Genomic DNA, 27,313 nt, shown 5'->3' on the forward strand with positions numbered 1-27,313 from the left:
CCAATTGGCTGGTCTGGGTTTACGTCACTGGCCGCGCCGGGTCCGCCCAGAGTTCGGCGCCAGCCACGCCGCGTCGTGTCCGGTTTGTCGTGTACTAGAATCCGGCTTCTGGGCAGATCGGGCGGACGAGGTGGCGCCAGAGACGGTCAGTCTGGTGGGTGAAGGGCGTGGAGCCGGTACGGGCGGCAAGAGTGCGCGGCCGAGGTCGGTTAGGAGGGCTATGGCTACCTCGGAGCCGGGACTCACTCTCTAGCCGCCTGCAGGCTCCGGGATGAAGGCGCTGATCTTGGTCGGCGGCTATGGGACGCGGCTGCGCCCGCTGACGTTGAGTACCCCGAAACCCCTAGTGGATTTCTGCAACAAGCCCATTTTGCTGCACCAAGTGGAGGCGCTGGCCGCGGTGAGGCCCGGGGTCAGGGGTAGGCCCTGACGGGCGAGGGACAGGAGTTCCTGTGCCTTCTCGCTGAGTCCGTCTGTCGGCCCGCGCTGTTCCTTTCGGCAGGCAGGCGTGGACCACGTGATCTTGGCCGTGAGCTACATGTCTCAGATGCTGGAGAAGGAAATGAAGGCCCAAGAGCAGAGGGTGAGGCGCTGACTCAATGCTTCACATTGTTCCCTGCTCAACCTCTCACCCTGGGTGGTAGGAACCTGAACGGGTATCTTCTCCTTTCCAGTTAGGAATTCGTATCTCCATGTCCCACGAAGAAGAGCCTTTAGGGACAGGTCAGTAGAACCATGAAGGTCCCTTGGGGAGGGGTTACAGTCAGGTTCCACTGGTCTGGATGGAGCCTCCTTAGCCTGGATCCAGGCGCTCAGACTCCCAGCAAGGTGATTTGCCTTCCTTCTGTAGCTGGGCCCCTGGCGCTGGCCCGTGACCTGCTCTCTGAGACTGCAGACCCCTTCTTTGTCCTCAACAGTGACGTGATTTGTGATTTCCCCTTCCAAGCCATGGTACAGTTCCACCAGCACCATGGCCAGGAGGGCTCCATTCTGGTAAGGGACTGAGTTTTCTTTCTCTGACACTCCCATTTCCTGGTCTTGAACTGCCCCTTGCGTGGTGGGTGCACAGCTGTGCAGTATGTGTCTAAGCACAGCTCCTGATATTTGGGGCAGTGTAAAAATCAAAGCCTGGGAGCATTGGATTAGGTTTGAGGTCCCCCTGCACTCAGGTGACCAAAGTAGAGGAACCCTCCAAGTATGGTGTGGTGGTGTGTGAGGCTGACACCGGCCGCATTCACCGGTTTGTGGAGAAGCCACAGGTGTTTGTGTCCAACAAGATCAACGCAGGCATGTACATCCTGAGCCCTGCAGTGCTACAGCGCATTCAGGTATGTGGGAGCTCACACATACTGGGTTGGGATGGGGCAGGCCACCACTACCACAGTCCTGCTCATGAACTGCCCATTCCTACAGCTGCAGCCTACATCCATTGAGAAGGAGGTTTTCCCTGTCATGGCCAAGGAGGGGCAGCTATACGCCATGGAGCTGCAGGGTAAGGCAGGGAGGCCACAGGGTATAGGTGGTCTGTGGCCGGGCTGCATCCTCTGATGGCTCCCTTCCTGTAGGATTCTGGATGGACATTGGGCAGCCCAAGGATTTCCTCACGGGCATGTGCCTTTTCTTGCAATCATTGCGACAGAAGCAGCCTGAGCGTCTGTGTTCAGGCCCTGGCATTGTGGGCAACGTACTTGTGGTGAGGCCTCTACCCAGCCCATCATAAACCCCCTCTGGATTGGGGGACAGGTGGTCACTTGAACTTTCCCCACTGCCCTCAGGACCCGAGTGCCCGCATTGGCCAGAACTGCAGCATTGGCCCCAACGTGAGCCTGGGTCCTGGTGTGGTGGTGGAGGATGGTGTGTGCATCCGGCGGTGCACGGTGCTACGGGATGCCCACATCCGCTCCCATTCCTGGCTTGAGTCCTGCATTGTGGGCTGGCGCTGCCGCGTGGGCCAGTGGGTGAGCCTATGATCTGGGCCAGGTGGGGAGAGGGGCAGGGCATGCACCTGCCTCACTGACAGGACCTGCCCCTCCCCCCCAAGGTTCGCATGGAGAACGTGACAGTGCTGGGTGAGGATGTCATAGTTAACGACGAGCTCTACCTCAATGGGGCCAGCGTGCTGCCCCACAAGTCTATTGGCGAGTCGGTGCCAGAGCCTCGCATCATTATGTGAGGGACTGGCGGAAGATCCCATTTCCCCTTCAGTGAGGGGAGCACTGGCTTCACAGATCAGAAGGCCTGGACTTATTGCCATTTGGGAAGGACTGGACGAGGCTGAAGCTGTTGGATACCTACCTTCTCAATATGGACATTAACTGGCAGGAGCCCTGCTGGGCATACCCCACAAACCCCACTCAAGAAGGGCTGGGGTCAGGGCTGTATGGAATAATAATTTAATGCTCACTGTGGCCCTGAATGAAAGTCAAGCTTAGGCATATTTAGGGCCAGGGCTGGGGTCCCACCAAATGAGGCTACACACAGGCAAGATTGAGATTGGACATGGGAGGGCCTCGGGACAGGGCAAGGGGAGCTCATAAATAGGGTCCAGCCTGGGTCTGGGTTCAAGGGTGCAGGGTCCAGGATATCATAGGCGTGGGTGAGACAGGCCTAGGCAGCTGAGGAAGTGGTATTTGCATTGGCCACCTTCTCCCAGTCCTCCACAGACACGATGGTGGCTTTGCAGAAGAAGCAGTCTTTGTTGTTCATCAGGTGCTGGTTGATGCAGGCTCTACAGCAGGGGAGGGATGAGGGCTGCCCTGTACATCCCCACTGCTCCCCTTCACCCCTCCCCCCACCACCAGGGGGGACTCACTTACTTGCAAGATTTGTGACCACAGGGCTGGAACACAGCAGAGATGGGGTGGGCATAGCAGATAGGGCAGAGGTCCTCCTCACTGGTGGGCTGTTGGGAGAAGAGTCAAGGTAGGCTGGGGTTGGAACCACAGACAGACATGTGGACATATGCTATACCTGCATATGTGTGGCAAGCAGGAGCACTGAGGTGTACATTCAGGGACTTTTGTCATGTGGCTACACTCACCAGAGAAGCAGCCGCTGCCTGGGCAGATGCAGAGGTCAAGTGTGTCAGCATCTGTTCCACCTGGGCCAGCTCTTCAGCATTGATGTAATCCGTGTCTGGGGAGTGGTAGGTGTCAGGCTAAGTGCAATCTCAGAATCCTGTGCCTCTGAGTACCCCCATTTTGGGGATTCACTGTTCTTGAGGCCCCTGAGCTGGCCCAGCTTCAAAATTACTCTCCTCAACTTCCCTCCCCCCAGGCCTACTTACAGCTCTGCAAGGAGAAGCGCTTCCGGTCAGGGGCAGGCAAAGCAGTACCAGGTGCTGGGGGTTCTGGCTGCCCCAGGAGATAGCATATGGAGCGGAGCTGGAAGCAAGGGTCAGCCAGGAGCACTGAAGTAGCCCTTTCTGTCCTGGGGGGAGTGGTTACAAGGGGTAATCAGGTCTTAAGGCTTTGTTTAAAAGAGGGCTGGATTTGGGGGCTGGGGGTTCATGATGATCTGGGACATTTACACTACTACATTCATTCCACCCCATTTCCATGCTTTTTGCCAACATACCCTAGTTGGGACCCACGCAGCCTGGGTACCAGTTGGGGGTCGGAGGGTTATGGGAGTCATTATAAAAGTGAGTGCTTGACCTACATTGCCAGTAACCGTTCAAAGCCACTTCAAATAAACATGCTAAGAACCTAGCAGTTTAGCGATACTTCCCATTTTCCCCTTACATCAGCTGGTGATAGCGCGGGCTCCCCACCTCCAGAGAAATGGGCCCTGGGAAGCCGCTGGCCAAACGTTGGCTGGGATTTAGGGGCCGGGCTCGGGCTCCCCCTGGCGGCTGCAAGGGGCCGTTGTCGCTGGAGAAAGCAGCCGCCCCACCCTTCCCGAAAGGAGCCAATGGGAGGCCGGGGCCCCGCCCACCTCCCGGTGAGTATTTAGAAGCCTGACAGGAAAACGTTTTGAGAGAACCGGGTAAACCCGAGAAGGGAGTGTCTAGCGGAGCACGGCCCCACCTCGAATGCTGACAGCCGGGCTGGCCGAGCCCGTATCCCGCCTCCCCGGCCATGGTACTTTCGGCACCGTGCACGTCGAGCCAGAGCACAAGTGGGTGAGTCCCGGAGCTGTGCCCTATACAGGAGCCGCTCTGATCGCCCACCCCTGGTGGTCGCCGCCATGCCCCGGCTGGTGCTATTGGGTGCACTGCTGTGCATGCTGAGTGTTGGGTTGGGCGCTGCGGACTCCCCCGAGGACTGGCCGCCCCCTGCGCCCCACAACTGCCCCTACAAATGCGTCTGTACTGCCGACCTGCTGAGCTGCGCAGGCCTTGGGCTACAGGAAGTGCCGGCCGTGCTACCCGCCGCCGCTGCGGACCTCGACCTGAGCCACAACGCGCTCCAGCGCCTGCGCCCGGGCTGGTTGGCGCCCCTTTCCCGGCTACGCGTGCTGCGCCTAGATCACAACGAGCTAGGTGCGCTGGGTCGCGGCAGCTTTATCAATGGCAGTGGCCTGCAGCAGCTCGATCTGTCATCTAACGCACTGCGAGTGCTTGGCCGCCACGACCTCGACGGGCTGGGGGCGCTCGAGAAGCTGCTGCTGTTCAATAATCACCTGGCACACTTGGACAAGCACGCCTTCCATGCCCTGGGCGTGCTCAGCCATCTCTACCTGGGTTGCAATGAGTTGGAGTCCTTCTCTTTCAACCATCTGCACGGTCTAGGCACGGTCCACTTGCGGACTCTGGACCTGTCCTCCAACCGGCTGGGGCGTATCCCAGTGTCTGAGCTGGCCGCACTGCCCGCCTTCCTCAAGAATGGTCTCTATTTGCACAACAACCCATTGCCTTGCGACTGCCACCTCTACCACCTGCTGCAGCGTTGGCATCAGCGGGGTCTCAGTGCGGTGCGTGACTTTGCCCGCGAATACACCTGCCTAGCCTTCAGGGTGCCAGCGTCCCGCGTGCGCTTCTTCCAGCACAGCCGCATCTTCGAGAACTGCTCCGCTGCCCTAGCACACAGCCTAGAGCGGCCAGAGGAGCAGCTACACGCGCAGATGGGCCAGTCCCTGCGGCTGCACTGCAACACCAGTGCCCCAGCCCTCCATGTTGCTTGGGTCTCCCCACAGCAGGAACTGCTAGTGGCCCCAAGCTCCCGTGACGGCAGCATTGCAGTGCTGGCCGATGGCAGCTTGGTCATCAATGTTGTGCAGCAGCAGCATGCCGGTCTCTTTGTGTGCCTGGCCGTTGGGCCCCGCCTGCACCACAATCAGACACATGAGTACAATGTAACTGTGCACTTTCCACACCCCGAGCCTGAGGCCTTTAACACAGGTTTCACCACACTGCTGGGCTGTGCCGTAGGCCTGGTACTTGTGCTGCTCTACCTGTTTGCGCCACCCTGCCGGGGCTGCTGCTGCTGCTGCCGCCGTCCCTGCCACTGCCACCGCTGGCCTCGAGCACCCAGCCCACTCCAGGAGCTGAGTGCACAGTCCTCAGTGCTCAGCACCACACCACCAGATGTGCCCAGCCGCAAGGCCAGTGTCCACAAACATGTGGTCTTTCTTGAGCCAGGCAGGAGAAGCCTCAATGGCCGTGTGCAGCTGGCTGTAGCAGAGGACTTCGACCTCTACAACCCCAGGGGCCTACAGCTCAAGGCCAGCTCAGAGTCCACTAGCTCCACAGGTTCGGAGAGTCCTGTGATGACCTAGGCCACCTGGGACCCCCACCCAGACACCACGCTGCCTGCTGCTTGTCTTGTTCTCTGTTGCAGTTCAGATAACTGCCTGTTACTGGTCCTCAGCCTCCTGGGTGGGCCTGGACCTATACCAATATTCCTACTCCCTGGTGGAGGAGTTGGGGTCCCCTCCTGTTTCACTCCAGCACAGGACCCAAAGACTCCAGGCTCAGCAGGTCCTGCTTGTACTGCTTACCTTGGTAGCTTCTAGTCCCCAAATGCCCCATGAACACTGTGGGGAATGAGGCCCACCGAAAGGGCCTGCCTTAGAGCCCCAGGTCCATGCTTAGGGCCTGAGACAGCTGTCAAATCATGGTTGCCCAGAGCTGGGGCATAACCACCTTCCCCTTCTGAGGGGGCCTAGGAGGGGTTGGACCCATGAAGAACACCAAGCCCCAACGCCCAGGGCAGAGGCAGGAAATGAGCTCTCTCTTCTGAAGTAGTACTTGCTTGACCAACAATATCCAATGACTTAAAGCTTCACAGTTCTGCAGATACTGAAGGATGTCTATTAGACAAGCAAATCTCAAGAGACCCAAGGGGTGCCTGGCCTGAGCTCCAGCCAGTCTGGCCCCACTCTTCCTGGCTAGGGGCATCTGGAGGCCACTCTAAGAGCAGAACCTATCCAATGGCTGCAGGTCATGAGACAGCCCTGAGGCATGCACCCCCAGTTTTTTAGCAACAAAAAGGCTGCTGGGCATGCCTAAGCTGAGAGGGCCAAGCTGGAACCTGCTGTCCCTTGAGGGCAGGAGCCTCTTAAGGACTGGCACCGGTCTCAGCCTAATGGCTGGGCGGTGCCCTGGCTGCACACACATCTCCACACTCCACTGCAGGGGGGCAGCAAATGGGGGGATCTGGGAGCCCCTCATGTCGGGGCTGAGTTGGGGCCTCCTGTCAGTGTACTGGGCTCAGCTGTCTTGGAATTTCTTAATAAAGATAGTACATGCCCATTATTGGAGCCTTTGCAGACACAGGTACTAGTGTGTGTGCACTCAGCTCAAGATCCCAGCAGTGCTTCAGGCACCCACCCTCGCCATCACAAGAAAGTCTCCCCCCAGCCTCCTGAGAGTCCTGGCACTCCTGTCCCTGGCTGTAATATGGCCATAAAGCAGTGGCTCTGACAGTGGGCCAGGACTTATCTTGCTGAGGTCTTTGATTCTACCCAGAGGTGCAGCTGCCACCTGTTCAGGCAATTCACACCTCATCACCTTCCTCTCCCTCAAAACCTAATATTGAGGTCCATTTCACAGATGAGGAAACTGAGGAGCAGCCTCTCCCCATCAGACAGCCCTGCTCCCACAGAGCTGAACACTCACCCTGAGGCTGGGCCATGCACCAGGAGCTGTACCAGGATGCCTGTCACTGCCACTAGGATAGGGTAGTGGTCCACGCTTTCCAGGCCTAAGGGCAAGGCAAGGAGTGATGAGCTGCCCCCATGCTCCTGCTGATGCCATCGATGTCTCCCATTATCTTCCCACAAAAAAGGAAACCTGAGAGACTAAGGGGCACCAAGCCTGGCTGTCCAGTGCAGAATGGAAAACTGCTCCTGGCAGAAGAACCAAAGCCTGTGGGTGTTGGGGTACAGGGTATCTGGGTTCTCACCAGGCAGCCGCAAAGTGACCACACGGTCAAACAGGTTCCTCTCGGCTGTCACGCGGTTCAGTACTTGGTTCAGCAGCTGTGAGGGCAGGAGTCCATTGGTGGATGGGTGGGCTTCCCATTGAGTGTCCCCAGGGTCCCACCCTCCTTGCAGGCTGGACACACCTGTGCAAGACGTCGCAGCAGCATCTCAGAGGTTGGCCGGGCCCAGTCAAGGAGTATCTCGGGCACCAGTGTGATGGTCATCTCCAAGACACGCAGCAGGCTGACGGAGAGGTCAAAGCAAGTGGCACATACCTTGAGCTGCCGGCTGTCCACAAAGTTCCGTTCTAGGCGTTCAGCAGCCTGCTGGATCTAAGCCACCAACAGTTGGGTAGGCAGTGGTCAGTGACCCAACCACAACCCAGAACCATGTCTCATCCTTCCCACCACCCTGGCCCAAAAAGCCCCATCATGGCCCACCTCCTGGATCATGCCAATAAATTCAGAGAAGGCCCAGTTGAGCTGGTTGAGGACGCTGTTGAGGAAGCTGGGTGCCACGTCAGGACCCTCTCGCAGCAAGTCTGCCATGTGCTGCTGTAGCAGGGTAGAGGGGCAGGGCTCTGCAGGGCATGAGGAGGCAGCATCATAAGGGGCTCTAGTGCAGTGGTCCCTGCTCATGTGCTTCTGTCCTCACCCACGGGCCACTGGTGAGGACAGAAAAATGGCTCCCTGGGAATGCTCAGGTCATGAGGACAGGGGCCAGGGTGCAGCACTGCCTAGAGGTTGGGGCTGCATCTGCCAGCTTCCTCTGCTGGGCAAGCTACATGCTGCAGTTGTTTCCACCCAGCACACCACACTACCCCTCCCATGCCTGCTGTTGCACCCACAAAACCCCAGCCTGACCCCTGACAAGTTCTGAGTCACATGTCCTTCTGATGGGATTAGACTGAGACAGGTTGACATAGACTCCTCCTCATTCATATCAAGGCCAGCTTCTTTGGAGCCTGCTTGGAGCCAGAGCTCTGCTGTCCTTTACTGTCCTCCACTGCCCTTGACTTGGCCTTGGCGTATGGCCAAAGGGGTGAGCGCCAAGTCTGAGGCTGGCAGGCAGCAGTAACCAGAGCCCTCCTCTGTGATGGGGGTTGGCATGGCTCCTCTACCCCTCCCGATGCAAATCAATAGTTCTTGCAGCAATGGGTAGCTGGCCCTACTGGTGCCTCTCCACTTGCAGCCAGTTCTACCCTGGGGGCAGGACCAAGACAACTGGCAAGGACTTGCTGTGTGATTCTGCACCAAGGGACTGGGCCTCTCTGGAGCCACCACTCAGGACAAACACTGTCTGCAAAGGCAGAAATGCACCTTGTGGGCCAAGGGCAGCCATGAAGCAGGATGAGTACAGTGTGTGCCAGGCACTCTGTAAGCCAGATGGCCCCACGTCCCTGGCTGGACCTCAGGAAAGATTCTTGGGCTCATGGGGCTTTGCTGGACCACAGGCCCAGGAGAGAGAGCACAGCCTCCACTCCTAACCAAATTTCCCTCTTCCAGTGAGGCTCATTCACATCATTTCAGGGGTCCAAGGTCTGAGTCTAGTCTTGAGTCTGGCACTAGCAGATGACAAGGAGGGGGCACAAGGAGGGGGCAAAAGGAAGGGGGCTGGGGTAAGGCTGAAGGTCAGGGTACTGGCTCAGGTGGACAGGATGCTCACCCTGCATGCGCTGCTGGCAGCCTGAGAAGATAAGGCCCTTCTCACCATGACCCCTGTGGAGTATGTGGGCACACATGGGACTGGGGAGGAAGGGGGAAGAGTCCCACTGTCCTTGGGCTGGGAGGAGGCAGGAAAATGGAAACACCAAGGGAAAGACAGGGAGTTTGGGGCCCAACACCAGAGCATAGAGGAGGGGAAGGCCCAGCTGGAAGAAGTAGGACAATCTGAGAGAACCCACGTGTGGTGTATGAGGGTCACGAGCCCACAACTGCCCACACACTGCCAGAAATTGCCCAACCCGGATACTCACTCTGGAGGCTGGGCAAGTTAGCGTCCTCAGGTTTAGTTTTCAGCAAGTGCGGCAGCCGTGTATAGCGGTACCCGAACCCACAGCCCTGGGGGTAGGGTCAGCAGTTGGTCAATGGGGCAAGGCAACCCCTCTCTCCAGCCGGCCACTGCAACCTCCCCTCTAGCCAGGCTTACCCGCCACAGCCGCACCAGGATCCAGTTGGTCTGGGCCCAGGGTCGCTGCTCGTAGGGAGCCAAGAGGTTCCCGACCATGGCGATGCGCCTGAGAGGGCATGGGTGGGGGCAGGGGGTGAGGATGAGCACGGTGCTGCACTGTGCAGGGGCCCGCCCCCCCGGCCCCCCACTCACTGCTCCTCTGGAATCCTCTCCACAGCCCTCAGGGAGTGGGGATAGCACACATAGCTGGCCAGGGCCTGCATCAGGGAGTCTCGGATGTCTGCTGGGGGAAACCATGCCTCAGCAAGTGCCCAGCATGGCTCCCAGCCCTCCTGCCTCCTGCCCACCTGGCCAGAATGCCATGCTGAAAACAGCTAGTCAGAGGTGCCACCCCACCCCCATTTTCCCTGGGTCCTTGGAAGGGCACCTCACCAGTGCCCACGATACGTGTATCAGCAAAGTGTTTGGCAAGGATGGCAGCCAGGCGGGTCAAGGTCTCTTCATAGCCTGCAGGGTGGAATAGTGGGAGTTGTCAGGTGGGTGGAGGCTCCAGAGACAGACACTTCCGTTGGTAGGGGCAGGGGTGGGCTTAGACTACAGGCTCCAGAACTGGCTCCAAGGGCCAGTCTGGCACCTGGGGACAGTGGGTACAGCATTCGTTGGCAACTGGTGAAGGACTAAGGCATGGCCTCGCTGTGGGGGAAGGGAAGGTCCTGGGAGTAGGTTGATCCTGGTTCAAACCCATCCCAGCACACTTAATGGCTAAGTAGTCACAGCCCATCAGGTACCCACAGCCCCACCTCTGGGGTGTGTCAGGGCTTTGGGCCACACCCCATCACTCACAGATATAAACTGCCACACCCAGCCTGGAACCAGAGCCTGTGAGAAGCCTGGGCTCTTATGTGGCCCCTGGCAGAGCCCCACACCTTGTTGTGCTTTACAAAAACAAACTACTCTGCCCCACGAGGGCTGCTACAGACCATAGCCAGTGCCCGGGAAGCAGGGCGAGGGGCCAGCTTGCTCCTGGACCACAGCAGCTGCTCCGTGGTGCCAGACAGAGGGTGAAAGCCAAAGGGAACCCCACCCCCTCCCACTGTGCTCCCCTCCCAGGGAGAAGCCATTGATTCTGTGGCTGCAGGGACCAAGGTAGGGCTCTCCACTCCGTGGGGCTTTTGCAGATGTTTGCTTGATGCAGGGTGGAGCAGAGTAGGAGCTGCTATTCCCCCTGCTTCATGTGCTGGGCAGTAGCTGGCTTGGACCAGGGCTCTAGAGTTCATGGCAAAAGCCCCCTTTTCTGCCTCGTCCCAGCTTGAGTGGCCCCATCACCTGGGAGCTCCTCCATACTGTGCACGGGACCAAAGTAATTCTTGAGGGCACTGTAGCTGTTGATGGCTACACTCAGGTAGAACTCAGGCATGAAGGCAAAGAGTGAACCCGTGTGATCGCCATGCTCAATGGTCCGTAGGCAGACACGCAGCAGCCAATAAATGTCCAGCATCTTCTCCTGTAGGGAGCACATGGGACTGTGGGGCTGCCCACATGGAGGCTAACAGGGGCATGACCTGGTCTAGGGGTCAGGAAAAGCCTCCTCAGGAATATGACATCATAGCTGAGAACTGAAGGATCCTAGGAAGTAGGAAAAGCAGCTCAGGCTGGGCTGGCCAAGCATCCAGCAGGCACGAAGGCCTGTGTGACTGGGACAGGGGGAGGCAAGTGTACCCAGTCTGCAGCCTGCAGGGAACAGCACCACAGCTCAGACCTGAATTTTGATTTGCATTTTTTTAAGGGTACAGAAGGCTTCCGGTGAGGGGTGCTATCACCGGAACTGTGTGCTCCAGCACATTACTAAGTACAGAAGGGGCTGTGGGGACAAGCAGGGACAGAACAGGGAGGAAGCTGCAGCTTGTCTGGGTCCAAGATGGCAGACCAGGGGACAGGATGGCTGGGGCAGGGACACGCTGATGGGCTATAAGGGCCAGGGAAGGGCTATGCCAAGAATGGGGCCCATGGTCCTGGGGGTGGTGGAGCCCTCATGGAAGCCAGAGGCGCTGGAGGAGAAAGCAGGCCTGGTGCAGGACAGAGGGGGAATGGCTTAGGATATGCAGAGCATGGGGAGCCTGGAGATGCCCCCCAAAAAAAGGAGTTGAGGAGGCAGATAGAAATCAGGGTCTAGTGCTCAAAGGAGGGGGGGGTGCTACTGGAGGAACAGAGGCCACAGAAAGCCGGCCAAACCCACCCAGGACCCTGTTCCCCTAGTGTGGCCCCCAGAATGTGTCAGGATCACAGAGGGGTCCCCAATCAAGAGTGAGGAATTGGGCCCAGACCCACAGCATCCAGATCTCAGAGTGGGCAGAGTACCAGGACCTTACACCAGCTCCAGAAAACAAGGAGAAGGTTATGAGTGAGAGGTCAGGGAGGTGGACCTGGGAGCACACATGGGCAGGCAGGGAACCCGCTGCCAGAGAAGCCCAGGGAAGACCAAGTATGAAGAAGACCAGGGGATGAGGTAGCTGAGGCACAGCTCCTTCGAGAAATTTAACTGAGAAATGGGGAGAGGGGCCACTATAGAGTTGTGGACTTCTTCTTTTAATAAGGGGAGAAACTGGATGCGAAGGAGGTAGGAGAGGAAACAGAATTAGGAAGGTTGAGAGATGAGAGGACAAGGAAGCTGCCCAGCACCATGAGGCCACCATAAGGCCAGAGGCAAGGTCATGTGAGGTGGCAAGAGAGGAAGGAGGGTGGTGGGAGAGGGGGATAGTTTGGGTCAGGGAGGAATCACCACAAGGAACACTAAGCAGAAGATGGCAGGGTGGACGTGGGGCCACCAACAGCCTGATCACCAGTGCCCAGAAGGTACGTAGATGTGCCGACAAAGAATGCCTGGGCAGAGCCACAGGGAACACACTGGTGGGGGATGATGTCAGGCAGGGATGGCTGTAGTGGGAGTGCTCCATCTGTCCATTTGTCTATCTCACAAGGCTAAGTGGCCTGGGAAGGTAGAGGCCCATCTTTCTGATTCCCTATTCTTTGTCCCTTACGTGCAGGAGACACCTAGCCTTCCCCAGCCTTTGGGCACTTACTGAATGAATGAGCAAGTGAATGAGTGAGTGAGTAGAGAAACAAGCCAGCAACCTCAAGTGCAGGAGATGAGTAAGTGAGCAGCAAATGCAGAGGGTGAAAGTGAGAGGCCACACAGCCCCACATGCACTGGAAAAGAAGGGGGGTTGAGGAACCAAGGACAGGGGAGAAGGGGAGTCAGGGAGAGACAAATCCTGCTCCTCAAGGCAGGATTTATGAGCTGGAGAGGAACTGGAGGTCTAGAAGTGGTATCCATTCAAGTCCATGGGGCACGGGAGATACAAAGGGAAGGGTTGGGGGTAGGATTGTATTATGTGGGGCAGGGGAAGGGGACGTGTGGGCCAGAGGCCTGGAAGGGCAGGGAGCTGCAAGGGCTGGTCGGTGCGTGGCCAGACAGTGAAGCTGGAGGGAGGCAGTGCTGGGCCATGGCCACATCTACCCACCTGGGAGTAGACAGTGGCATGGACCCAGGCAAGACGGCGGCTCAGGTGGTCCAGCTTTTCTGAGAAAACCTTCTGGCTCTTGGTCAACTCTGCAAGGATGTCTTTCCTCTGCCACCCAAAGGGAAAGGAAGACAATCAGGACATGGCCTTGAGCCCCTGCCTCCTGCGGGGTCTCTTATCCCCTGGTGGGGCTCTGCTGACACCGGGGGGCAAGGGGTTGGGTAGACCTAAGCTCCATATTATTCTGCCACTGACTCACGCACGAGCCTGGACAATCCCAGGGAGCCCTGGTCGTCCCCTCAAGGAGTGGAAATGAGACCAGAAGGGGGTCTGAAATGCCAGAACCGCAGCTCTAGTAGCTGTTCTGCCCTAGGCAGGGGCAGTGTGGCGCTGTCAGGGAAGCCCGAGCTGGGCAAACTTGGCTCCACTCCCTAGGTGGGACAGCCATAGCAGAGGGGCTCCAGGGGTGTGGGAGAGCCAGGCTCTGTTTCCTGCTGAATCTGCAAGTGGCCGAGGCAGCACTCAGGGTTGAATCCATAATTGATGAGGACAATGGGTGTACATCAGCACTTAATGTGCTGGGGGCGGGGGGCACCTTGGCAAGCCCACAGCTGGTCGATGGGGCTTGGGGTGGCCAAGCCCTGCTCCCACTGGCATGGCTGGTTGGGGTGGGGCAGAGATGAGAACTGCTGGGGCAGCCCCCAGAAACAGGAATAAGGTGACCCAGATTTCCTCTGCGGACTGCCAGGGATCCCAAGTGGGCAAACTGCCCCTTTGCAACCCCCTCCCTCCCTCCCAGACCTGCCTGACTGCCCAGGCCTTACCCGCTTGGGGCACCGGCGGAGCTTGTCCTCCGTGTCCCTCAGAGCCATAGCGTACTCGTTGACATCATCGGACACCCCCACCATCTAGAGCATTGGGCACCACACAGCCAAGGTGACCCTTGGGAACCTCACTGAAGTTTCTCCAAACCCAGTCTGGACCCTGAGCCCTGCCAAGCCACCGACCTCAGGCCCAGACAGCCCCTCTCCCACAAAAGTCAACGAGGACACCCCATAGCAGACGTGTGTACCCACACCTGCACATGCGTGCGCACACACACATGCACACACATCCGTGCCATGCAGGAACCCGCCCCCCCCAACCCATACACAGGACCACACAAGGACGGAGACCTTGCCCAGCTGCTGGTGGACGCTGAGATTGTACATCATGATGGCACCGTCTAGGACCTCCAGCAGGGAGTTCTCAGTGAGGGGCTGCTCAGGCTCCTCGGGGGGCCGCCCGAGCAGCAGGCCCTCATTCCAGTGGCTGCCCTCAACTGGGGAGTGGGGGGAGGGAGGGCAGGGTCAGGGTTGAGGGTACCCCAGTTCCCTCCTAAGCATGTGGGACCAGGATGAGCCTCGCAGCAGGAGGGGACTCTATCCTCACCCTTCCTGAGCCCAAGGAGGGACCTACAGGCAGAGCATGGAGGACAGGACAGGGCAAAGTCCTGCAGCTCCAGGACCTATTTCTGTAGCATTGATTTCCTGCCCTCAGAATGTACTTCCCGTGCCCTTGAGATGCTGCCAGGCCACAGGGCCAGGAGGGCTTGGGGGTGTTGTCTTGGCTCTGCCCAGGGTGAGGCCACTTACTGTCCTCACGGGTCCTCTGTTCTGCACTCAGTGTGCGGACCTTCACTTTCTCTGAGGTGCTCAGAGGCCGCCGTGGGGTCATGAGGCTCACGGCTGCTGTGCTGAGGAAGCGGTTGGCTCGGCCCAGGGTTGGGGAACTGAGCCAGCCAGGCCGGGGCAGGGGCAGCGCACCCCCCATGGCCAGAGCCTGCATGGGGCGCTGCGGTGGAGAGAGGAGGCCAGAGGCCACTCAGCTCCCCAGGACCAGAGCCTGCATGGGGCTCTCCTGATCCATGGGGCTGGGGAATGGGAAGGGAGGGTCTTCGCCTGCATGAGGAGAAGACGGCTCCGTGTAATACCTGGGCCCATATGACAGAGGAGAAGCCCAATGGGAAGCCCCCCACCTGCCCCTACCACGGCACCTGGGCCACAGTTGGGGCTGGTTCCTCATCCTCATCCAGATCATCCATGGTGGCCGCCTGGAGCTCCAGTGGATCAATCAGGATATTGGCCTTAGAGGCAAGGTCATCTGGGAGGAAAGGCAAGAGGGCGCTCAGGCCAGTGGAGAGGCAAGAGGTCACAGGGTAGAACAAGGACAGTGGGAGAGCACTGCCTGACAGGGCAGGCAGCCTTACAGGACCCCACTTCCCGCTGTGCCTGCCCCTCACCAACCTAGCCTTCACGCTGCAATCCAAGCACAACTCATCTCAGAGTAGCAGGAAGTGTTCCCAATCATACCCACCAGTCAGTCCCTCTGCCATCTGCTCCTATGTTCAAATGCTCTTGGAGGTCTCCCCTACTTCTCGACTCCCCCATGATCTCCTTCCTTGTCCTGGCCATTAACAAATGGAGACCCCAGGACTGCCTGGACCCCTACTTACCTCACTTTGCACACTCCCCACGGGGAGCTGGGCCCCATCCATACTGTCTCTGCCTCTAGTCCAAGTCTCACTCCTGGGCCCTCAACACATCACATATAACAATAAACTCATCATCTCAGCCTCCTCCTGCAGCCCCTCTTCTGCTGGTGCTCCATCCACCCAGCCTCTGGCAAGAAGTCTGCAGTCATCCTTGACTCCTTCCATCCCCTACCTGCCTGAAGCAGGCCCTACTGTCTCCTGCATGGACAGTTGTCCTCCTTGTCTCCTTTCTTGGACCCTGTGTACCATTCTCCACACTATAGCACCCAGAGGAAGCTTCTTACAGTGCAGACTCCTCTGACCTCACTCCCCAACCTTAAGATCTTCTAAACCTGCCCCCATGCCCGGGATGAGTCCACAATTTGCCCTTAAGACCCCTTGGCCTTGTCTCCCACTGCTTTCTGCTTTTTTCATCTCTTAACCATGCTGGGCTAGGTCTGACATCCTTGCCCTGGCTCAAGCTGTGCTCTCAGGCCCTTTCACTGCCCCACACTCCTGCCAATTTATCCCATGGTCTCACCTTACGTCTGCACACTTGCCCCCTTATTTCACCAGGGCTCCCAGCCTTCCTTTGTGGTAGTTGCTCAAGGGAGGGGACACTGGACCCAAGACTCCAGGCAGAGCTGGGAAGTGGACTGAAAGCCTTGGGCGCCCTCTGGTGGACACAGTATAGCTTAGCGTCCACAGGAGCGCTGGCCTAGGGACCACCCACTACCCTGCCCTAGACCTGCTCATTACCCATAGGTTTGCACTCACCTTTGAGGGTCTTTCGAAGGTGCGAGAGGAGACCCCCGAGGCGCTGTAGGTCAAAGTAGTCCACCTTGCCATTGTAGAAGATCTGGGGTGGGATGTAGGCCTCTGTGAGAGTTGGGGAGGTCAGACCAGCAGTCAGTGGCCAGCAGGAGGATCTCCCTTTCACTCTGGCCTAGCACAGCCAGGTCCCCTGGCCTCGACCACCTGTCTTCCCAGGAAGACTGTGGGGCCAGAGTCCAGGTCTTCCCTTCCTATTGCCATTTTCAGGTCTGTGCCAGTGACTTGCATAACAGGCGATGAAGGGGGCATTCTTGGTGCCTGTCACTCAGGGGCAGAATCAGAGAGGACCCTGACCCAGTCCTATGTGATATCCCTTAATTCAGGGTGGGCAAGCCTACCACTGACCTGACCCTTTGGGAATTCTGAACCCTCCACACACAGGGCTTCCAAAACCCCAGAGCCCATCCAAGGCAGCCCCTACAAAGGGCTGTTCAGAAGGCAGGGCCGGCCTGGACTGGGGAAGGAAGTCTGCAGTGGAGCAATCAAAGAAAACATGGGCTCAGGAGTCCTAAAGCTGCAGGGCTCCTATAGGTGGGGTGGTGACCAGCTGGGCAGGCAACCTGGGACAGCGTCCTCCAACCTGCCCCCAGCTTAGCACTCCACCCCAACACTGGAGGCTGCCCTATGCCTGGCTCTGCCCAGCCCCTCTTACTTGAGGCCCTGGCCCCACTCACCCTCACTGAAAGAAGCATGGGGGTTTGAAGCCTTGTACTCATCCCAGTAGTAGCGCACAGCGGAGATCAACCGGTGCAGGAAGCAGACCATGTACTCAGGGGGGCAAAGCATAGGTATATTCTGTGGACACAGGGCATATGACATGCATTTGTGCCACCCCACACCACTCCTCACCCAAGGCCCTGCCCACTCCTCGCCCTGAGCTTAGTGAGGAACAAGGAGGCAGCAGAGGAAGGAGCAGGGCTCAGGCAGACCAAGAAGTGCTAAAAATCCAAGGCACAGACCCTGCAACAAGCCAGGGTTGCACAGTGGGCCAGCCTGGCAGGTACCTACCCCCCGGCCACTTGCGTTCTCCTGCAGAAACTTTCGGAACTTTGTCAGAAAGATGTACCTAGAAGCTTCACCCTTCAAGGGAGTGAAAAACAATGCTGTGATGAGCTGAGAATGCTGGTCCCAGATAGGACTAACTAAATGCTATACTTTGACCTTGGTCCCACCATGGGAACCTGAGCCAGCATCTTGGGGCCCTACATGGCATTCCTCCCTACCAAGGTCCCATGCAGGAGTTTGGGGACCACTCACCCCATTGTCATCTGTATTGTCCAACAGCAGCTTCAGGATCTGGACCTGTAGTTCTTCTACCACTGGGGGTGGGAACACAGTGCTGAGCCCCGCCCCAGGCTGGGCCTTGCCCTCAGGCTCCCAGGTTTGGGTTGAGGCTTTCCCACCAGGGTTCCCTGAGCCCAGCACTGTCAAGCATCCCCAAGTACATATGTACACCCCCATCCCCACCCAGAGCCCGAGACAGGGGGCTGACCTCCGATACGTTTCTTGAGCCGCTGGCAGCCTCGTTCATAGGCACGCCTCCGGAGCCGCTCCCCCGCAGTCTCCTCTTTCACCTCTTGGTTCTCTTTGCTCTGGGCAGGGACAGGGGTTGGAAGACAGCAGGGTTCACCCAGCCTACTTCAGACAGAAGACCCCTTCCCCCTCCCCAGGACTCCAGGGACCAGGGCTGTGGCAGGGGCCTCAGGGGCTAAGTGCCCCTGCTCTGCCCACTGCTCCACTCAGGGTCTACCCACCTCCCTGCTGGAGTGGTGAGGCCACCAGGTGGTAGGGATGAGCTCCTGCAGGCCGGCTTCTTCCACACGTAGAGGGCTCTTGATGTAAAAGAAGACAACAGCCCGGAGCACGTCGAAGCTGGTGATCGTCAAGGCTGGGCTCTGCTCCCCATATACCCTCCTGAGTCCCCTGGAAGCCCTCTCGAACCATATCCCACTCCCAAGGGTGCTGCTGTTGCTGCTCTGTGCCTGTCTCCCCCAGACTGTAAGCCCTGAGAAGGAAGGCACTGTAGTCACCAACCCCACCAAGCCCGATACACAGCAGGTGCACGACAAAGGCTTGTCACGGGCATAGATAACCGTGGGACAGATCAGAGACGAGGTGTGGTTGTCTCTCCCCTGGCCCCAATTCTGGGCCTTCACATCTCTCACATTTGTTTCTGCCTCCTGGCAGCTGAAAGATCCCAGATCCAGAAGACTGCTGGAAAGCACAGCTGTCCAGCTAGGACTGAGAATAAGGCTCTGCGTCCTACTTCTATGGTTCTCAACTTTATGAGGAAGCAGGAAGATCTGCTTCCTTAAAGAAGATCACATCGGAACCTTTGCAGTGAAATACAGATAAAAGCATAGTGCTTTCGCTGAAGAAGACTGGCCCTAGTGTCCTCCTCCCCTCCTCCCCACATACTGTCTACAAACTCCTTCCCAGACTGGCCAGCCAGCTGGATCCTGTCTTCTGCCTTCCCTGCTCTGTACAGAAAGTGCTGGGAGGGCTGGACCCCAAGACAAGGACTCATATATTGGACAGCTCTGGTCCTTGTGAGTCTCCCTGAAGACTGGACCCCTGGCCAGATGGACTCTGCCCTCCCTGGCCCCTAATGACCCCAGAAAGTACCATGGGTCTGGCTTGCCTGGCAGCAATAAGAGGATACAGGACATTGCTAAGCAGAAACTTGCGCGACTTCTCATGCTGCAGGATGGCGATAGTGAGCCGCAGGTAGTGGATCTGTGGGGAGGGGCTGCTCAGAGCGGGCGGGAGAGGCCCATGGGGACTGGGGCAGGGATAGGGGCTCCCACCTGCAGGCCCAGGTCCGGGACGATGGGTGAGAACCGGTATAGCCGCAGCAGGGACATCATCAGCTGCTTGAGGCAATCCTGTACCTCGTAGTCCTGGGGGAGAGATGCTGGGTTGTGTGCCTACCAGATGGAGAGCAGCTTCCACGACAGCCATTCTTTTCTTGGGGCCTTTTCTAAGACTCTCCCTTTATCCTACCACCCTGGCAGAGCCTGAAATCATGACCTGAAGCTGGGAGCTGGGGTTGGGGCCTTACCTCCATGAAGAGCCACAGGAGGTCCAGGACCTGATGCACCACAGTCTGTGCCCGCATGGGGGCGGCTGCTTCCACGACACCCAGCAGGAAGCTCATGAGCACGGCCTCCACCAAGTATACCTTGCGCTGCACCAAGGGTGGGCACTGATGAGGTGGTGACCTTTAGCCCTGCTCAGGGCACCCCTGTCCTGGTACGTAGCCAGGACCACAATGAGGGCTCAGGCCAGAGGCTCAGACCAACTCTTGTGCCCCTTGAACAACCCCAACTCACAGGTGAGTCTTTCTCTGGGTCTGAAGGACAAGACAGGCCATTGTCCCACAGCCCTTCTGGGCTTTGCAGTCAGTTCCCTTGGTCTGTGATATTATCCCCTCTATCTTCTTTCTAGGACATCCCCTGATACACTCAGCTGCAAGTATCTCCTCAGCCCCCACACAGACACGTCTACCGCAGTCTGTCTCTTCCCAAGTGTCCCCTCACCAGGAGTGGTGCAAAGCGGTGGAAGATGTGGGCAAGGGTGAGGAGAATGGTGGGCTGGCCCTGCAAGTGCCACTCGGAACTCTCCTTCTCTACCAGCCGCCCTTCCTGTGCGTGGGGGGAGAAAAGGGGCCATGAGAAAGGGGCACAGGGCTGTGGAAGGCCCCCAGTTTGCCCAGCCCAGACCACAGGGTCCAGCTCACCACAGGATCCAGCTCCACACAGAGCACTGCCCTGAAACAGCCCAGCAACCTCTGTGCCTGCACCAGGTCAGCCTGCGGCGGGTCCTGCAGGGGCCGGTAGCCCGCCACTGGGTAGGTGCACAGAGTTAAGCTAGCAACATCTCATGTGTGGCCCAGACAACTAACCCCCTCCCCACTGAGAAGGAGCAGGGGCTGTAGGGTGAGGCTGTGGAGTCAGATGCCTGGCTTACATCACAACCTGCCACTTATTCTCCATGGAATGTAGCTTATTTTGCTGCTTCATGTTCATCCATGAGAGGAGGATCGTGATGGTACCAGCCTAACAAAGTTGTTGCAAGGACTGTCATCCTTGGTACCTACCTCAGTTGCACCCTAGTCACTCTTCATGGCAGCCAGGGCCTGTCACTAGCTCACAGAGCTCCTTAGGCAGGAAGCCCCTTACCTTGGCTTTCACAAGAGCTCCCAAGCAGCCTATAGCCATTTTCCCAAAAGGATATCGCAGGGGGCGGCTGCCAAAGTTGAAGGCCACAGACTCCTTGAAGGAGAGGCTGATGGCTGGGAAGTAGGCCATGCCCAGGCCCCTGGACAGATTCTCAAAGGCGGTGCCCAGTGACACACCATTCCTAGAGCAGAAGGGCAGGCCTGTGAGACCATGCTAAGAAGAATGTGGCCAAGATGGGCCAGAGGGCAAGTCCCTGTTTGGGGCTGCCAACCCTCAGGATACCACACCCAGCCTGGCCTCCTTCCAGGAATCAGGAGAATGGGGACAGAGAGGGTGGTCTCTGTGGATGGAGGTGGGAGACTCACAGGCAGAAGGACAGAGTACCATTATCCAGGTCAATCAGACAGCTCACAATGTCCCCCGCTGCCCATGCCTGTCCAGGGAGAAGGCCTTAGAGATGTACAGAAGCCCAGGAGCCTACCTACTCTGCCCCACTAGCTACATGAGCACCACCACCCAGGGAAGAAGGGCCACACTATAGAGGACCTCAGTCCCCATGTTCCCCCACCCCCGTGCCTTGTGATCACTCATACTGCCCAGAGGCTCCATCCAAGCTATGGGATGGACATGCGGCAGGTGGTCCACAGGGGCTCACCCGCACCTTGCCATAGTTCGTCGTAGTCACGTTCCACTTGCGCACTCGGTTGCCATCGTAGGCATAGGAGTTGTGTGTGTCTCCAACTCCCTCCTAAGGATGAGCTGCCTATAAGGCCCCGCAGACGAGGGGCAAAGCCCACCGGCCACCAGTGTTGGACCCACATAGCTCCAGAAAGGGGGGCTGATAATCTGAGTGGAATATGCAGTGAGGGGTGCTTTCTGGGCTGGAGTGCCCTGGGAAGGGGTAGGATACACTGGTTATCCAGGGGCCAGTCCTGGTTAGGGTTCTGAGCAGTCCCTAACCCTGTAAGATCTGAGGGGCTGCCAGAGCCCTCAGGAGGCCTGTGGCAGGGGATGCTATCCCAGGAGGGGACCCCTCGTGCTCTGGTGGGTACCTCTTGATTGAAGCGGCAGTTGATGGTACACCAGCCAATCTGCATGAGTCCCTGGGAGGAGATGAGCACCTCGTAGACCCATTTCCCTGAAAAGTGCCATGTCAAGCCCAGCAGGCTTATGGGTGGACAGAGACTCCTCTGGTCTGAGGCCTGGAGTCTCTGACTTCCTCCCAATCCCTAAGCTGGAACAGCACAGTCTCACCTTTGTACACGCATGTGGTGGAGCGGATAGTTCCAAAGTTGCTGTGTCCAATCACCTGGGTGAACAGCAGGAGCAGTGGCTTCTCTCAGGCACACACAGGACCTCCCCAGGGGAGAGCAGCCCCATCCCCAACTAAGCTTGCCCTGGTTATGTTTGTCTGACATGGCCAACACTGTATGGTGTGTGACACTCAGCAAGAGAACAGGGTAGCAGGAGCTAAGCATGTCAGGAAGGACTGGGCAAGGGCCATACGGACTCCAGGCTGTTAGGAAGGGTTGGGGCTGAAGGTGCATCAAGAGGGATTCAGAACTAAGTGAAAAGAGTTTGGGAGCTGAGGATGCAATGGTTTGGGCTATATAGGGAGGAGCTTGTTACCACAGCCCCATCAGGACGGATAGAGTACCAGGCCACATCAGGAGGGACTTAGGGCCATGTCAGGAGGGGCTTGGCCCTGGGCCCCTCACTCACCCCCAGGAGGTCATCATCCACCAGGAGAAGGCCCTCGAAGCCACCTGTGTGGTCCAGGACCACAGTGGATGGGCCAAGCCTCCCTTCAACCTGTCCTGAAAAGGGAAACAATGGGGTTGGATGTGGCAGAGGGTGTGGCAGAATGCACGGGGTACAACGAGTTCACCAGGGCAATCCCAAGGATCCTCAGGTCTCAGCCCTGGCCCTTTACCCTAGAGGCTGCCATTTACCCTGGCTCTCTTCATCCTCACTGTCCACCTGTAGCAGCTGGTCCAGATGCTCTGGCAGATTCTGGAAGTTCAGGGATTTCCTAGGGAGAGCAAGAGGTTGCGAGAGGCCCACAAGCCCTTGGAACCAGCCAGATGGTATTAAACTCTTCTATTCCCTTTCTCCTAAGCTTCAGAGGGTGAATGCCTGGACTCCAGCCCTAGACCCTGGCATGTTGGGGGTCAGAGGCTGGACTGTCTGCAAAGCCAGAAAGTACAACTGGCTTCTGATTTGGTGTACCTCACGACTGCTAAAAAATAAGAGCCAGTCTAAGCCTTCATGTCCTCATCTGTAAAAGGGAGCAACAGCTGTGTTGGTCTTGCTGTGAAGACTCCATAATGCATACTCCCTGCATATCCCAAAACTTACCCATTCTTGAGGGTGGCTGCTTTGATTCTGGGGGAAATGCCAGACACAAGGTGATCAATACCAAGGTCAGCCAGTTCAGCCCTTGACCTCAGACCTATAGCTTCTCTGAGGGCAGAGTTTCAGACTCCCCACTTCCCAAGCAGAGGAGCCCATGTATTGAATCAGACATGTTCTAGCAGTACGATGGCCTCAACTTTCTGCCCTCGGAGCTGCTAGCTGGTTCTTTCCTGCATAATGTCTGCCCACCACCTGCCATAAGACAAAGGGTTTGGGAAAATCTCTCTGGGTAGAGAGCTCCAAGTGTCCAGAGGCCTTCCCATCCCACTAGCACACATGCCCAGAAGAGAAAGGGCTCTGTATAATGCTAGCTTGCTCTGTCTTGAGCTCAGCTGCTAAGAATAGCAGAGAGTAGGGTAGAGGTAACCAGCAGGGCTCAGGCAGGGTGTAAAAGAGGCCCAATAACCCAGCCCACAGACCTGCCAGCATCTGTTTGTGTCCCTCCTACCCCACTCATATGCCCAGAGAGCAGGCTCTGGGAGGGGACAGAGATGGGCCAAAGCACCAACTCTCTGGCAAGACAGCTTCAGTCCAGGCTCAGAAATCACATGCTCCCCTGCTGTGAAGCAGCACTGCCCTGAGTCACAGGAGGTAGAGTTACATGAAGCCTCCTCCCACTTCTGTTGACCCCCAGGCCAAGGCCAAGTGCAACCCACAGCGGGGTCCCCAAACAGCTACATGAAGGCCCTAGCCAACACGTATCTGAATATCCTAATGGGCCCAGGGATAAAGGAGGCTTCCTCAGTAGTTCTTGTGGGCCCATGCTTGCAAGGGCTGCTCTAGACTTGTGCCTGCTCCCAAGATCAGACTCCCCACTGCTGCGGGTAGCCAGCTTGAGACTCAGTCTCCATTTAGTACCTGCAGCACTGCCTGTTCGGCCAACCCCAGCACTTGCCTCCCTTTCTGGATTTCCCAGTTCCCAGCCCAGAGCCCTGCATCCCTATAGCCACTGACTGATGGCCCCACCACCTGCTCTCCCTCCTGGCAGCCAGAGGCAGGACCATCTCCAGTATCACATGAGGTAGGGATCAAATGGCTCTGGGAATAAGCCAGGCCTGGGATTGGGTGGGGGTGAGCAGCAGCCCTCAGCACGAAGGAACCCTTTGACTCCTACAGCCAATTAAGTGGAAAAGGCAATGATGATGCCCTTGCGCCTGCCCAGAGAGCAGGTATGGTAAAAGATTCATGAGCTGAGGCTGGTGAGGGGCCAGAGAGATAGGGACACACATGCCTCACTGCAAGGAGGAAGAACCTACATGACCCTTTGAAGAAGTAATTTAGCAACAGTCTTAAAAGTGGCTGCAATTCAAATAGTCTAGCCACATGATCCCAACCCTGGGCATTCTCAGAAAATTTCTGGAAAAAAGTAAAACCCATCCTCCAAACCAGGGCAGTGCTGAGGGCCATGGCAGGGCTCTGGCCATAAAAAATGCACATCAGGATCAGTTTGCAATATGGTAAAACATTTTTGGAACAACATTAGTAATAAAAATAAGACTCAAAATTCTATGTGCTTTTGGAAGTATGGGATATTCCATTACCTTGGTGAACGTAATGGTTTCATGGATTATGTACGTGTCAAAACTTATAGAATTGTATACTTTAAATACATGCAGCTTACTTTATGTCAATTATACTTCAATAAAGTTGCTTACAAAAAAAAAGACTGAAGATGAAAGACAGAGAAAAGTCTTAAATTTCCTGTACAACACAATCTGAACTACACACATTATAAGTTAACAAAAATGTGGAATTGTACTCAAATGTCATGTTACAACAGCAAGATAAGTACTTTTTCTTCTTTTGTTTCTAAGTTTCTGCTAAAGTGAGTTTGTAACTTTTACATGGGCTAAACTTAAATGCATTGAACTTGCCAAGGAAAAGGGTCTGGTGGGGTCTCTACTTTATTGCTTCAGGTAGAGGATACAAGGGGCCAGGGTAGAACAAGGGTAAACAGTGGTTGCAGGGCCAGGTGCTAAGTGCAGAGTAGGTGGCAGGTGCTATTCTGGGTGCTGACTATGCACCACCTCTACTAACCTCTACAATACTCTCAGGAAAGAAGATTCTGGCACTGCTCAGAGAGAAGAAGAAACGTAGCCCAGAAGACAGAGATTCTCTGGCACAAGTTTGCACAGCCAGGACGGGGAGAGAACAGAACCTCAGGCAGCTGGCCCAGAGACCAGACTCCCCTTTCCCCTGCAGCCTCCAGCTTCTAAGCTGACTAGGAAGAGTACAGAGGGGCAACCTACCCAGCCATACCTGCTGGTGGTTGTGGAGGGTGTGTGGCCAGGAGAGAAGATGCGGTGCAGGTAGTCGTTTAGCAGCTTCTCGTGCACGATGCCTAGGTCATTGGTTGGAAAGGAAAAAGGATCATATGGTCAGTGTGGCTATCAGCTCCTCCCAACTTGAGACTCTTGGTCCTAGGCTGGCCACAGGGTCAGAAAAGCAGTCATGCTGGGCATGCTGCTCTATTGTTGCTGATGGAAAAGAACTGGCTCCCAGGTGGACGGGGCATAGCAAGGCCTGAGGCTCACTGGAGCTGGGATTTTGCTGTTTCTGACCCTTCTATCTCTTTTCCTCAAACACAAGGAGCCCCCTCCCAGCCCTGCCAAACCTTACCTGTGACCTTGGATTTCTCAGCATCTGAGGTAAGCCTATAGCTCTTCCGGGAGAAAGACATGCCAGTCCCCTTAGATGCCATTCTTCATCTCTTGTGATCAGCCAGTGGTCCTGGGGGCTGAGCCAGAGGCAGAAGTTGTCTATTTGAGGCCAACCAAGGCCCCTGCACCCTACCCCAGTCCTGGGGCATCAGGAAACCTTGGGTTCAGGTGAGGCCACGTGCGTACACACCCATAAACATACCAACCTGGGGCAGGGGAAAGGGGAGGCTCCCAGTTTCCACACAGGGAGTGTGGGAGATTCCTGGACATTAGGTCTGGGCCCATGTAACAAAGACCACATCTTCTTCCCCACTGTGTCTCACTGCCTACCACAGGGCCTGGCAGAGAGCAAGTGCCAGATATATATTTGATGAGCCACAACTAAATTCCTCAATCCTAGGTAAGTCAGACCAGGGTGTCCAAAGTGAGGTGGCCTAAAGGCAGAGCCCCTGTTCTACATCTCTATAGTAAATCACACTGGGTTCAGTTCATATTATTCCAAGTACAGTCTACCATCTGGGGTTTGATGCCATCTCCAGCCACAAGTCCTGCTGACACCAGGGCCAGGACCTCCTTTTTCAGCCCCTGGAAAGGAGCTGATCATGACTTTTGCTGCACCTTCATCAAAGACCACTGGATCTTCCTCCTGCCATCCATCCTTCACACACCACATTGTTGCTGCAGCTATTCCAGAACCCGTACCAAGTCCCTGGTGCTGGTCTCATTGATCTAGAGCTGTGCTGTCCAACAAAGCAGCCACTAGCCACATGTTAAAAAAACTTAAAAATTCAATTCCTTAATTGCATTAGTCACTTTTCAAGGGCTCAATGGCCACATGTGACTAATATCTACTGCACTGGGCAGGGCAGATACAGAACACTTCTATCTCGCATAAAGTTCTATTAGACAGCTCTGGTCTAGAGCCTGGCCCTTCTGCACTGCCTTAGCCAGCACTCCCTTCTCTGCAGCCCAGTCTCTTATCTCCTTCCAAACAGGCCCTCTGCTCCCGCCACACACCCCTGCCATCCACAGTTCACACCACGCTTGCCCCTCGGGAAGGTGACTCTCCCGCCCTGCAGTCCACTGCAGGCCCTCAGTAAGCGTCCAAGACCGCTGACCCCCTACCACCAGAGCAGGTGCAAGGTTGATTAGACACCGTCACTCACTTGATCAGCACACTTTCCAGACATCCACTTTCGGAGTCAGGTGGTAAGGACCCAGGTGTGAGAGAGACCCTCACCCTGTCTAGGGGTTCCCTGACACTGCGACTTCGTCCAGCTCTGAGACAGATTTGGACTCGGAACCGAACTCACCCGGTCTCGGGGTCCAAGGACGCCAAGGGCAGCGCCTGGCTCCCCCAAGTCGCCCCCGCCCAGCTCCAAGCTCAGGAGCACCCGCCATGTCAGCCCCAGCCCGGAGCCCCGCACCGCAGGCCGCAACCCCCGCACGGCGGGCGCCCTCACACTGGGCAGGCGAGACCGCCTCAGGAGCCGCGGGGGCCCGCCCTGCTCAGAGCGCAGCTACCCCTCACTCACCCCCAGCTTCGGCCGCCGTGTCCCGGCTCACAACATCCGCCCAGCCTCCGGATTACGGCTCCCGTCCAGGGCCAAACCGCGCTCCCGCTTGCGCGCCTCCCGCCGCGCACGCGCACCTCTGCCAGGCCTCCCGCCAAGTTGTTGCGTGCCTTCGCCTAGT

The 27,313-nt window shown here is 57.1% G+C and overlaps 3 protein-coding genes across 7 annotated transcripts; 2 read left to right on the forward strand and 1 right to left on the reverse strand.

Moving 5' to 3' along the window:
• The first annotated feature begins 41 nt into the window (after nt 1-41).
• GMPPB (GDP-mannose pyrophosphorylase B) lies at nt 42-2,403 on the forward strand. Of its 2 annotated transcripts, none has more exons than XM_077129297.1 (10): nt 42-154; nt 264-400; nt 507-583; nt 675-723; nt 851-993; nt 1,170-1,328; nt 1,414-1,492; nt 1,566-1,693; nt 1,776-1,958; nt 2,042-2,403. In XM_077129297.1, the coding sequence occupies exons 3-10, from the start codon at nt 539-541 to the stop codon at nt 2,171-2,173; spliced, it is 918 nt and encodes a 305-aa protein (XP_076985412.1). In that variant the 5' UTR covers nt 42-154; nt 264-400; nt 507-538; the 3' UTR covers nt 2,174-2,403. The 2 variants fall into 2 exon arrangements, with proteins under 2 accessions (XP_076985412.1, XP_076985411.1); XM_077129296.1 differs by having other exon boundaries at nt 42-145; nt 503-583.
• RNF123 (ring finger protein 123) lies at nt 1,045-27,261 on the reverse strand. 4 transcript variants are annotated; one of them, XM_077129272.1, is made up of 39 exons: nt 27,154-27,261; nt 25,578-25,695; nt 25,218-25,299; nt 22,496-22,575; nt 22,266-22,360; nt 21,798-21,852; nt 21,596-21,681; nt 21,205-21,291; nt 20,909-20,976; nt 20,599-20,724; nt 20,102-20,216; nt 19,902-20,006; nt 19,424-19,549; nt 19,170-19,262; nt 19,025-19,062; nt 18,117-18,234; nt 17,855-17,954; nt 17,620-17,681; nt 17,371-17,442; nt 17,037-17,157; nt 16,306-16,407; nt 15,052-15,158; nt 14,651-14,849; nt 14,192-14,337; nt 13,841-13,924; nt 13,017-13,124; nt 10,822-10,999; nt 9,928-10,002; nt 9,688-9,775; nt 9,514-9,601; nt 9,341-9,425; nt 7,806-7,945; nt 7,509-7,697; nt 7,347-7,422; nt 7,061-7,145; nt 3,287-3,429; nt 3,041-3,135; nt 2,817-2,902; nt 1,045-2,728 (listed from the first exon to the last, which is right to left on the reverse strand). In XM_077129272.1, exons 2-39 carry the CDS (start codon nt 25,657-25,659, stop codon nt 2,608-2,610), a joined length of 3,906 nt encoding a protein of 1,301 aa, XP_076985387.1. In that variant the 5' UTR covers nt 25,660-25,695; nt 27,154-27,261; the 3' UTR covers nt 1,045-2,607. The 4 variants fall into 4 exon arrangements, with proteins under 4 accessions (XP_076985387.1, XP_076985385.1, XP_076985386.1 ...); XM_077129270.1 differs by having other exon boundaries at nt 19,025-19,098; XM_077129271.1 differs by lacking the exon at nt 27,154-27,261 and adding an exon at nt 26,932-27,140 and having other exon boundaries at nt 19,025-19,098.
• AMIGO3 (adhesion molecule with Ig like domain 3) lies at nt 2,530-6,697 on the forward strand. Its single transcript, XM_077129276.1, has one exon. The coding sequence runs from the start codon at nt 4,189-4,191 to the stop codon at nt 5,716-5,718; it is 1,530 nt and encodes a 509-aa protein (XP_076985391.1). The 5' UTR covers nt 2,530-4,188; the 3' UTR covers nt 5,719-6,697.
• Nucleotides 27,262-27,313: the final 52 nt, after the last annotated feature.

The sequence above is a fragment of the Tamandua tetradactyla genome, chromosome 15, assembly GCF_023851605.1.
Source record: "Tamandua tetradactyla isolate mTamTet1 chromosome 15, mTamTet1.pri, whole genome shotgun sequence".
Lineage (NCBI taxonomy): Eukaryota > Metazoa > Chordata > Mammalia > Pilosa > Myrmecophagidae > Tamandua > Tamandua tetradactyla.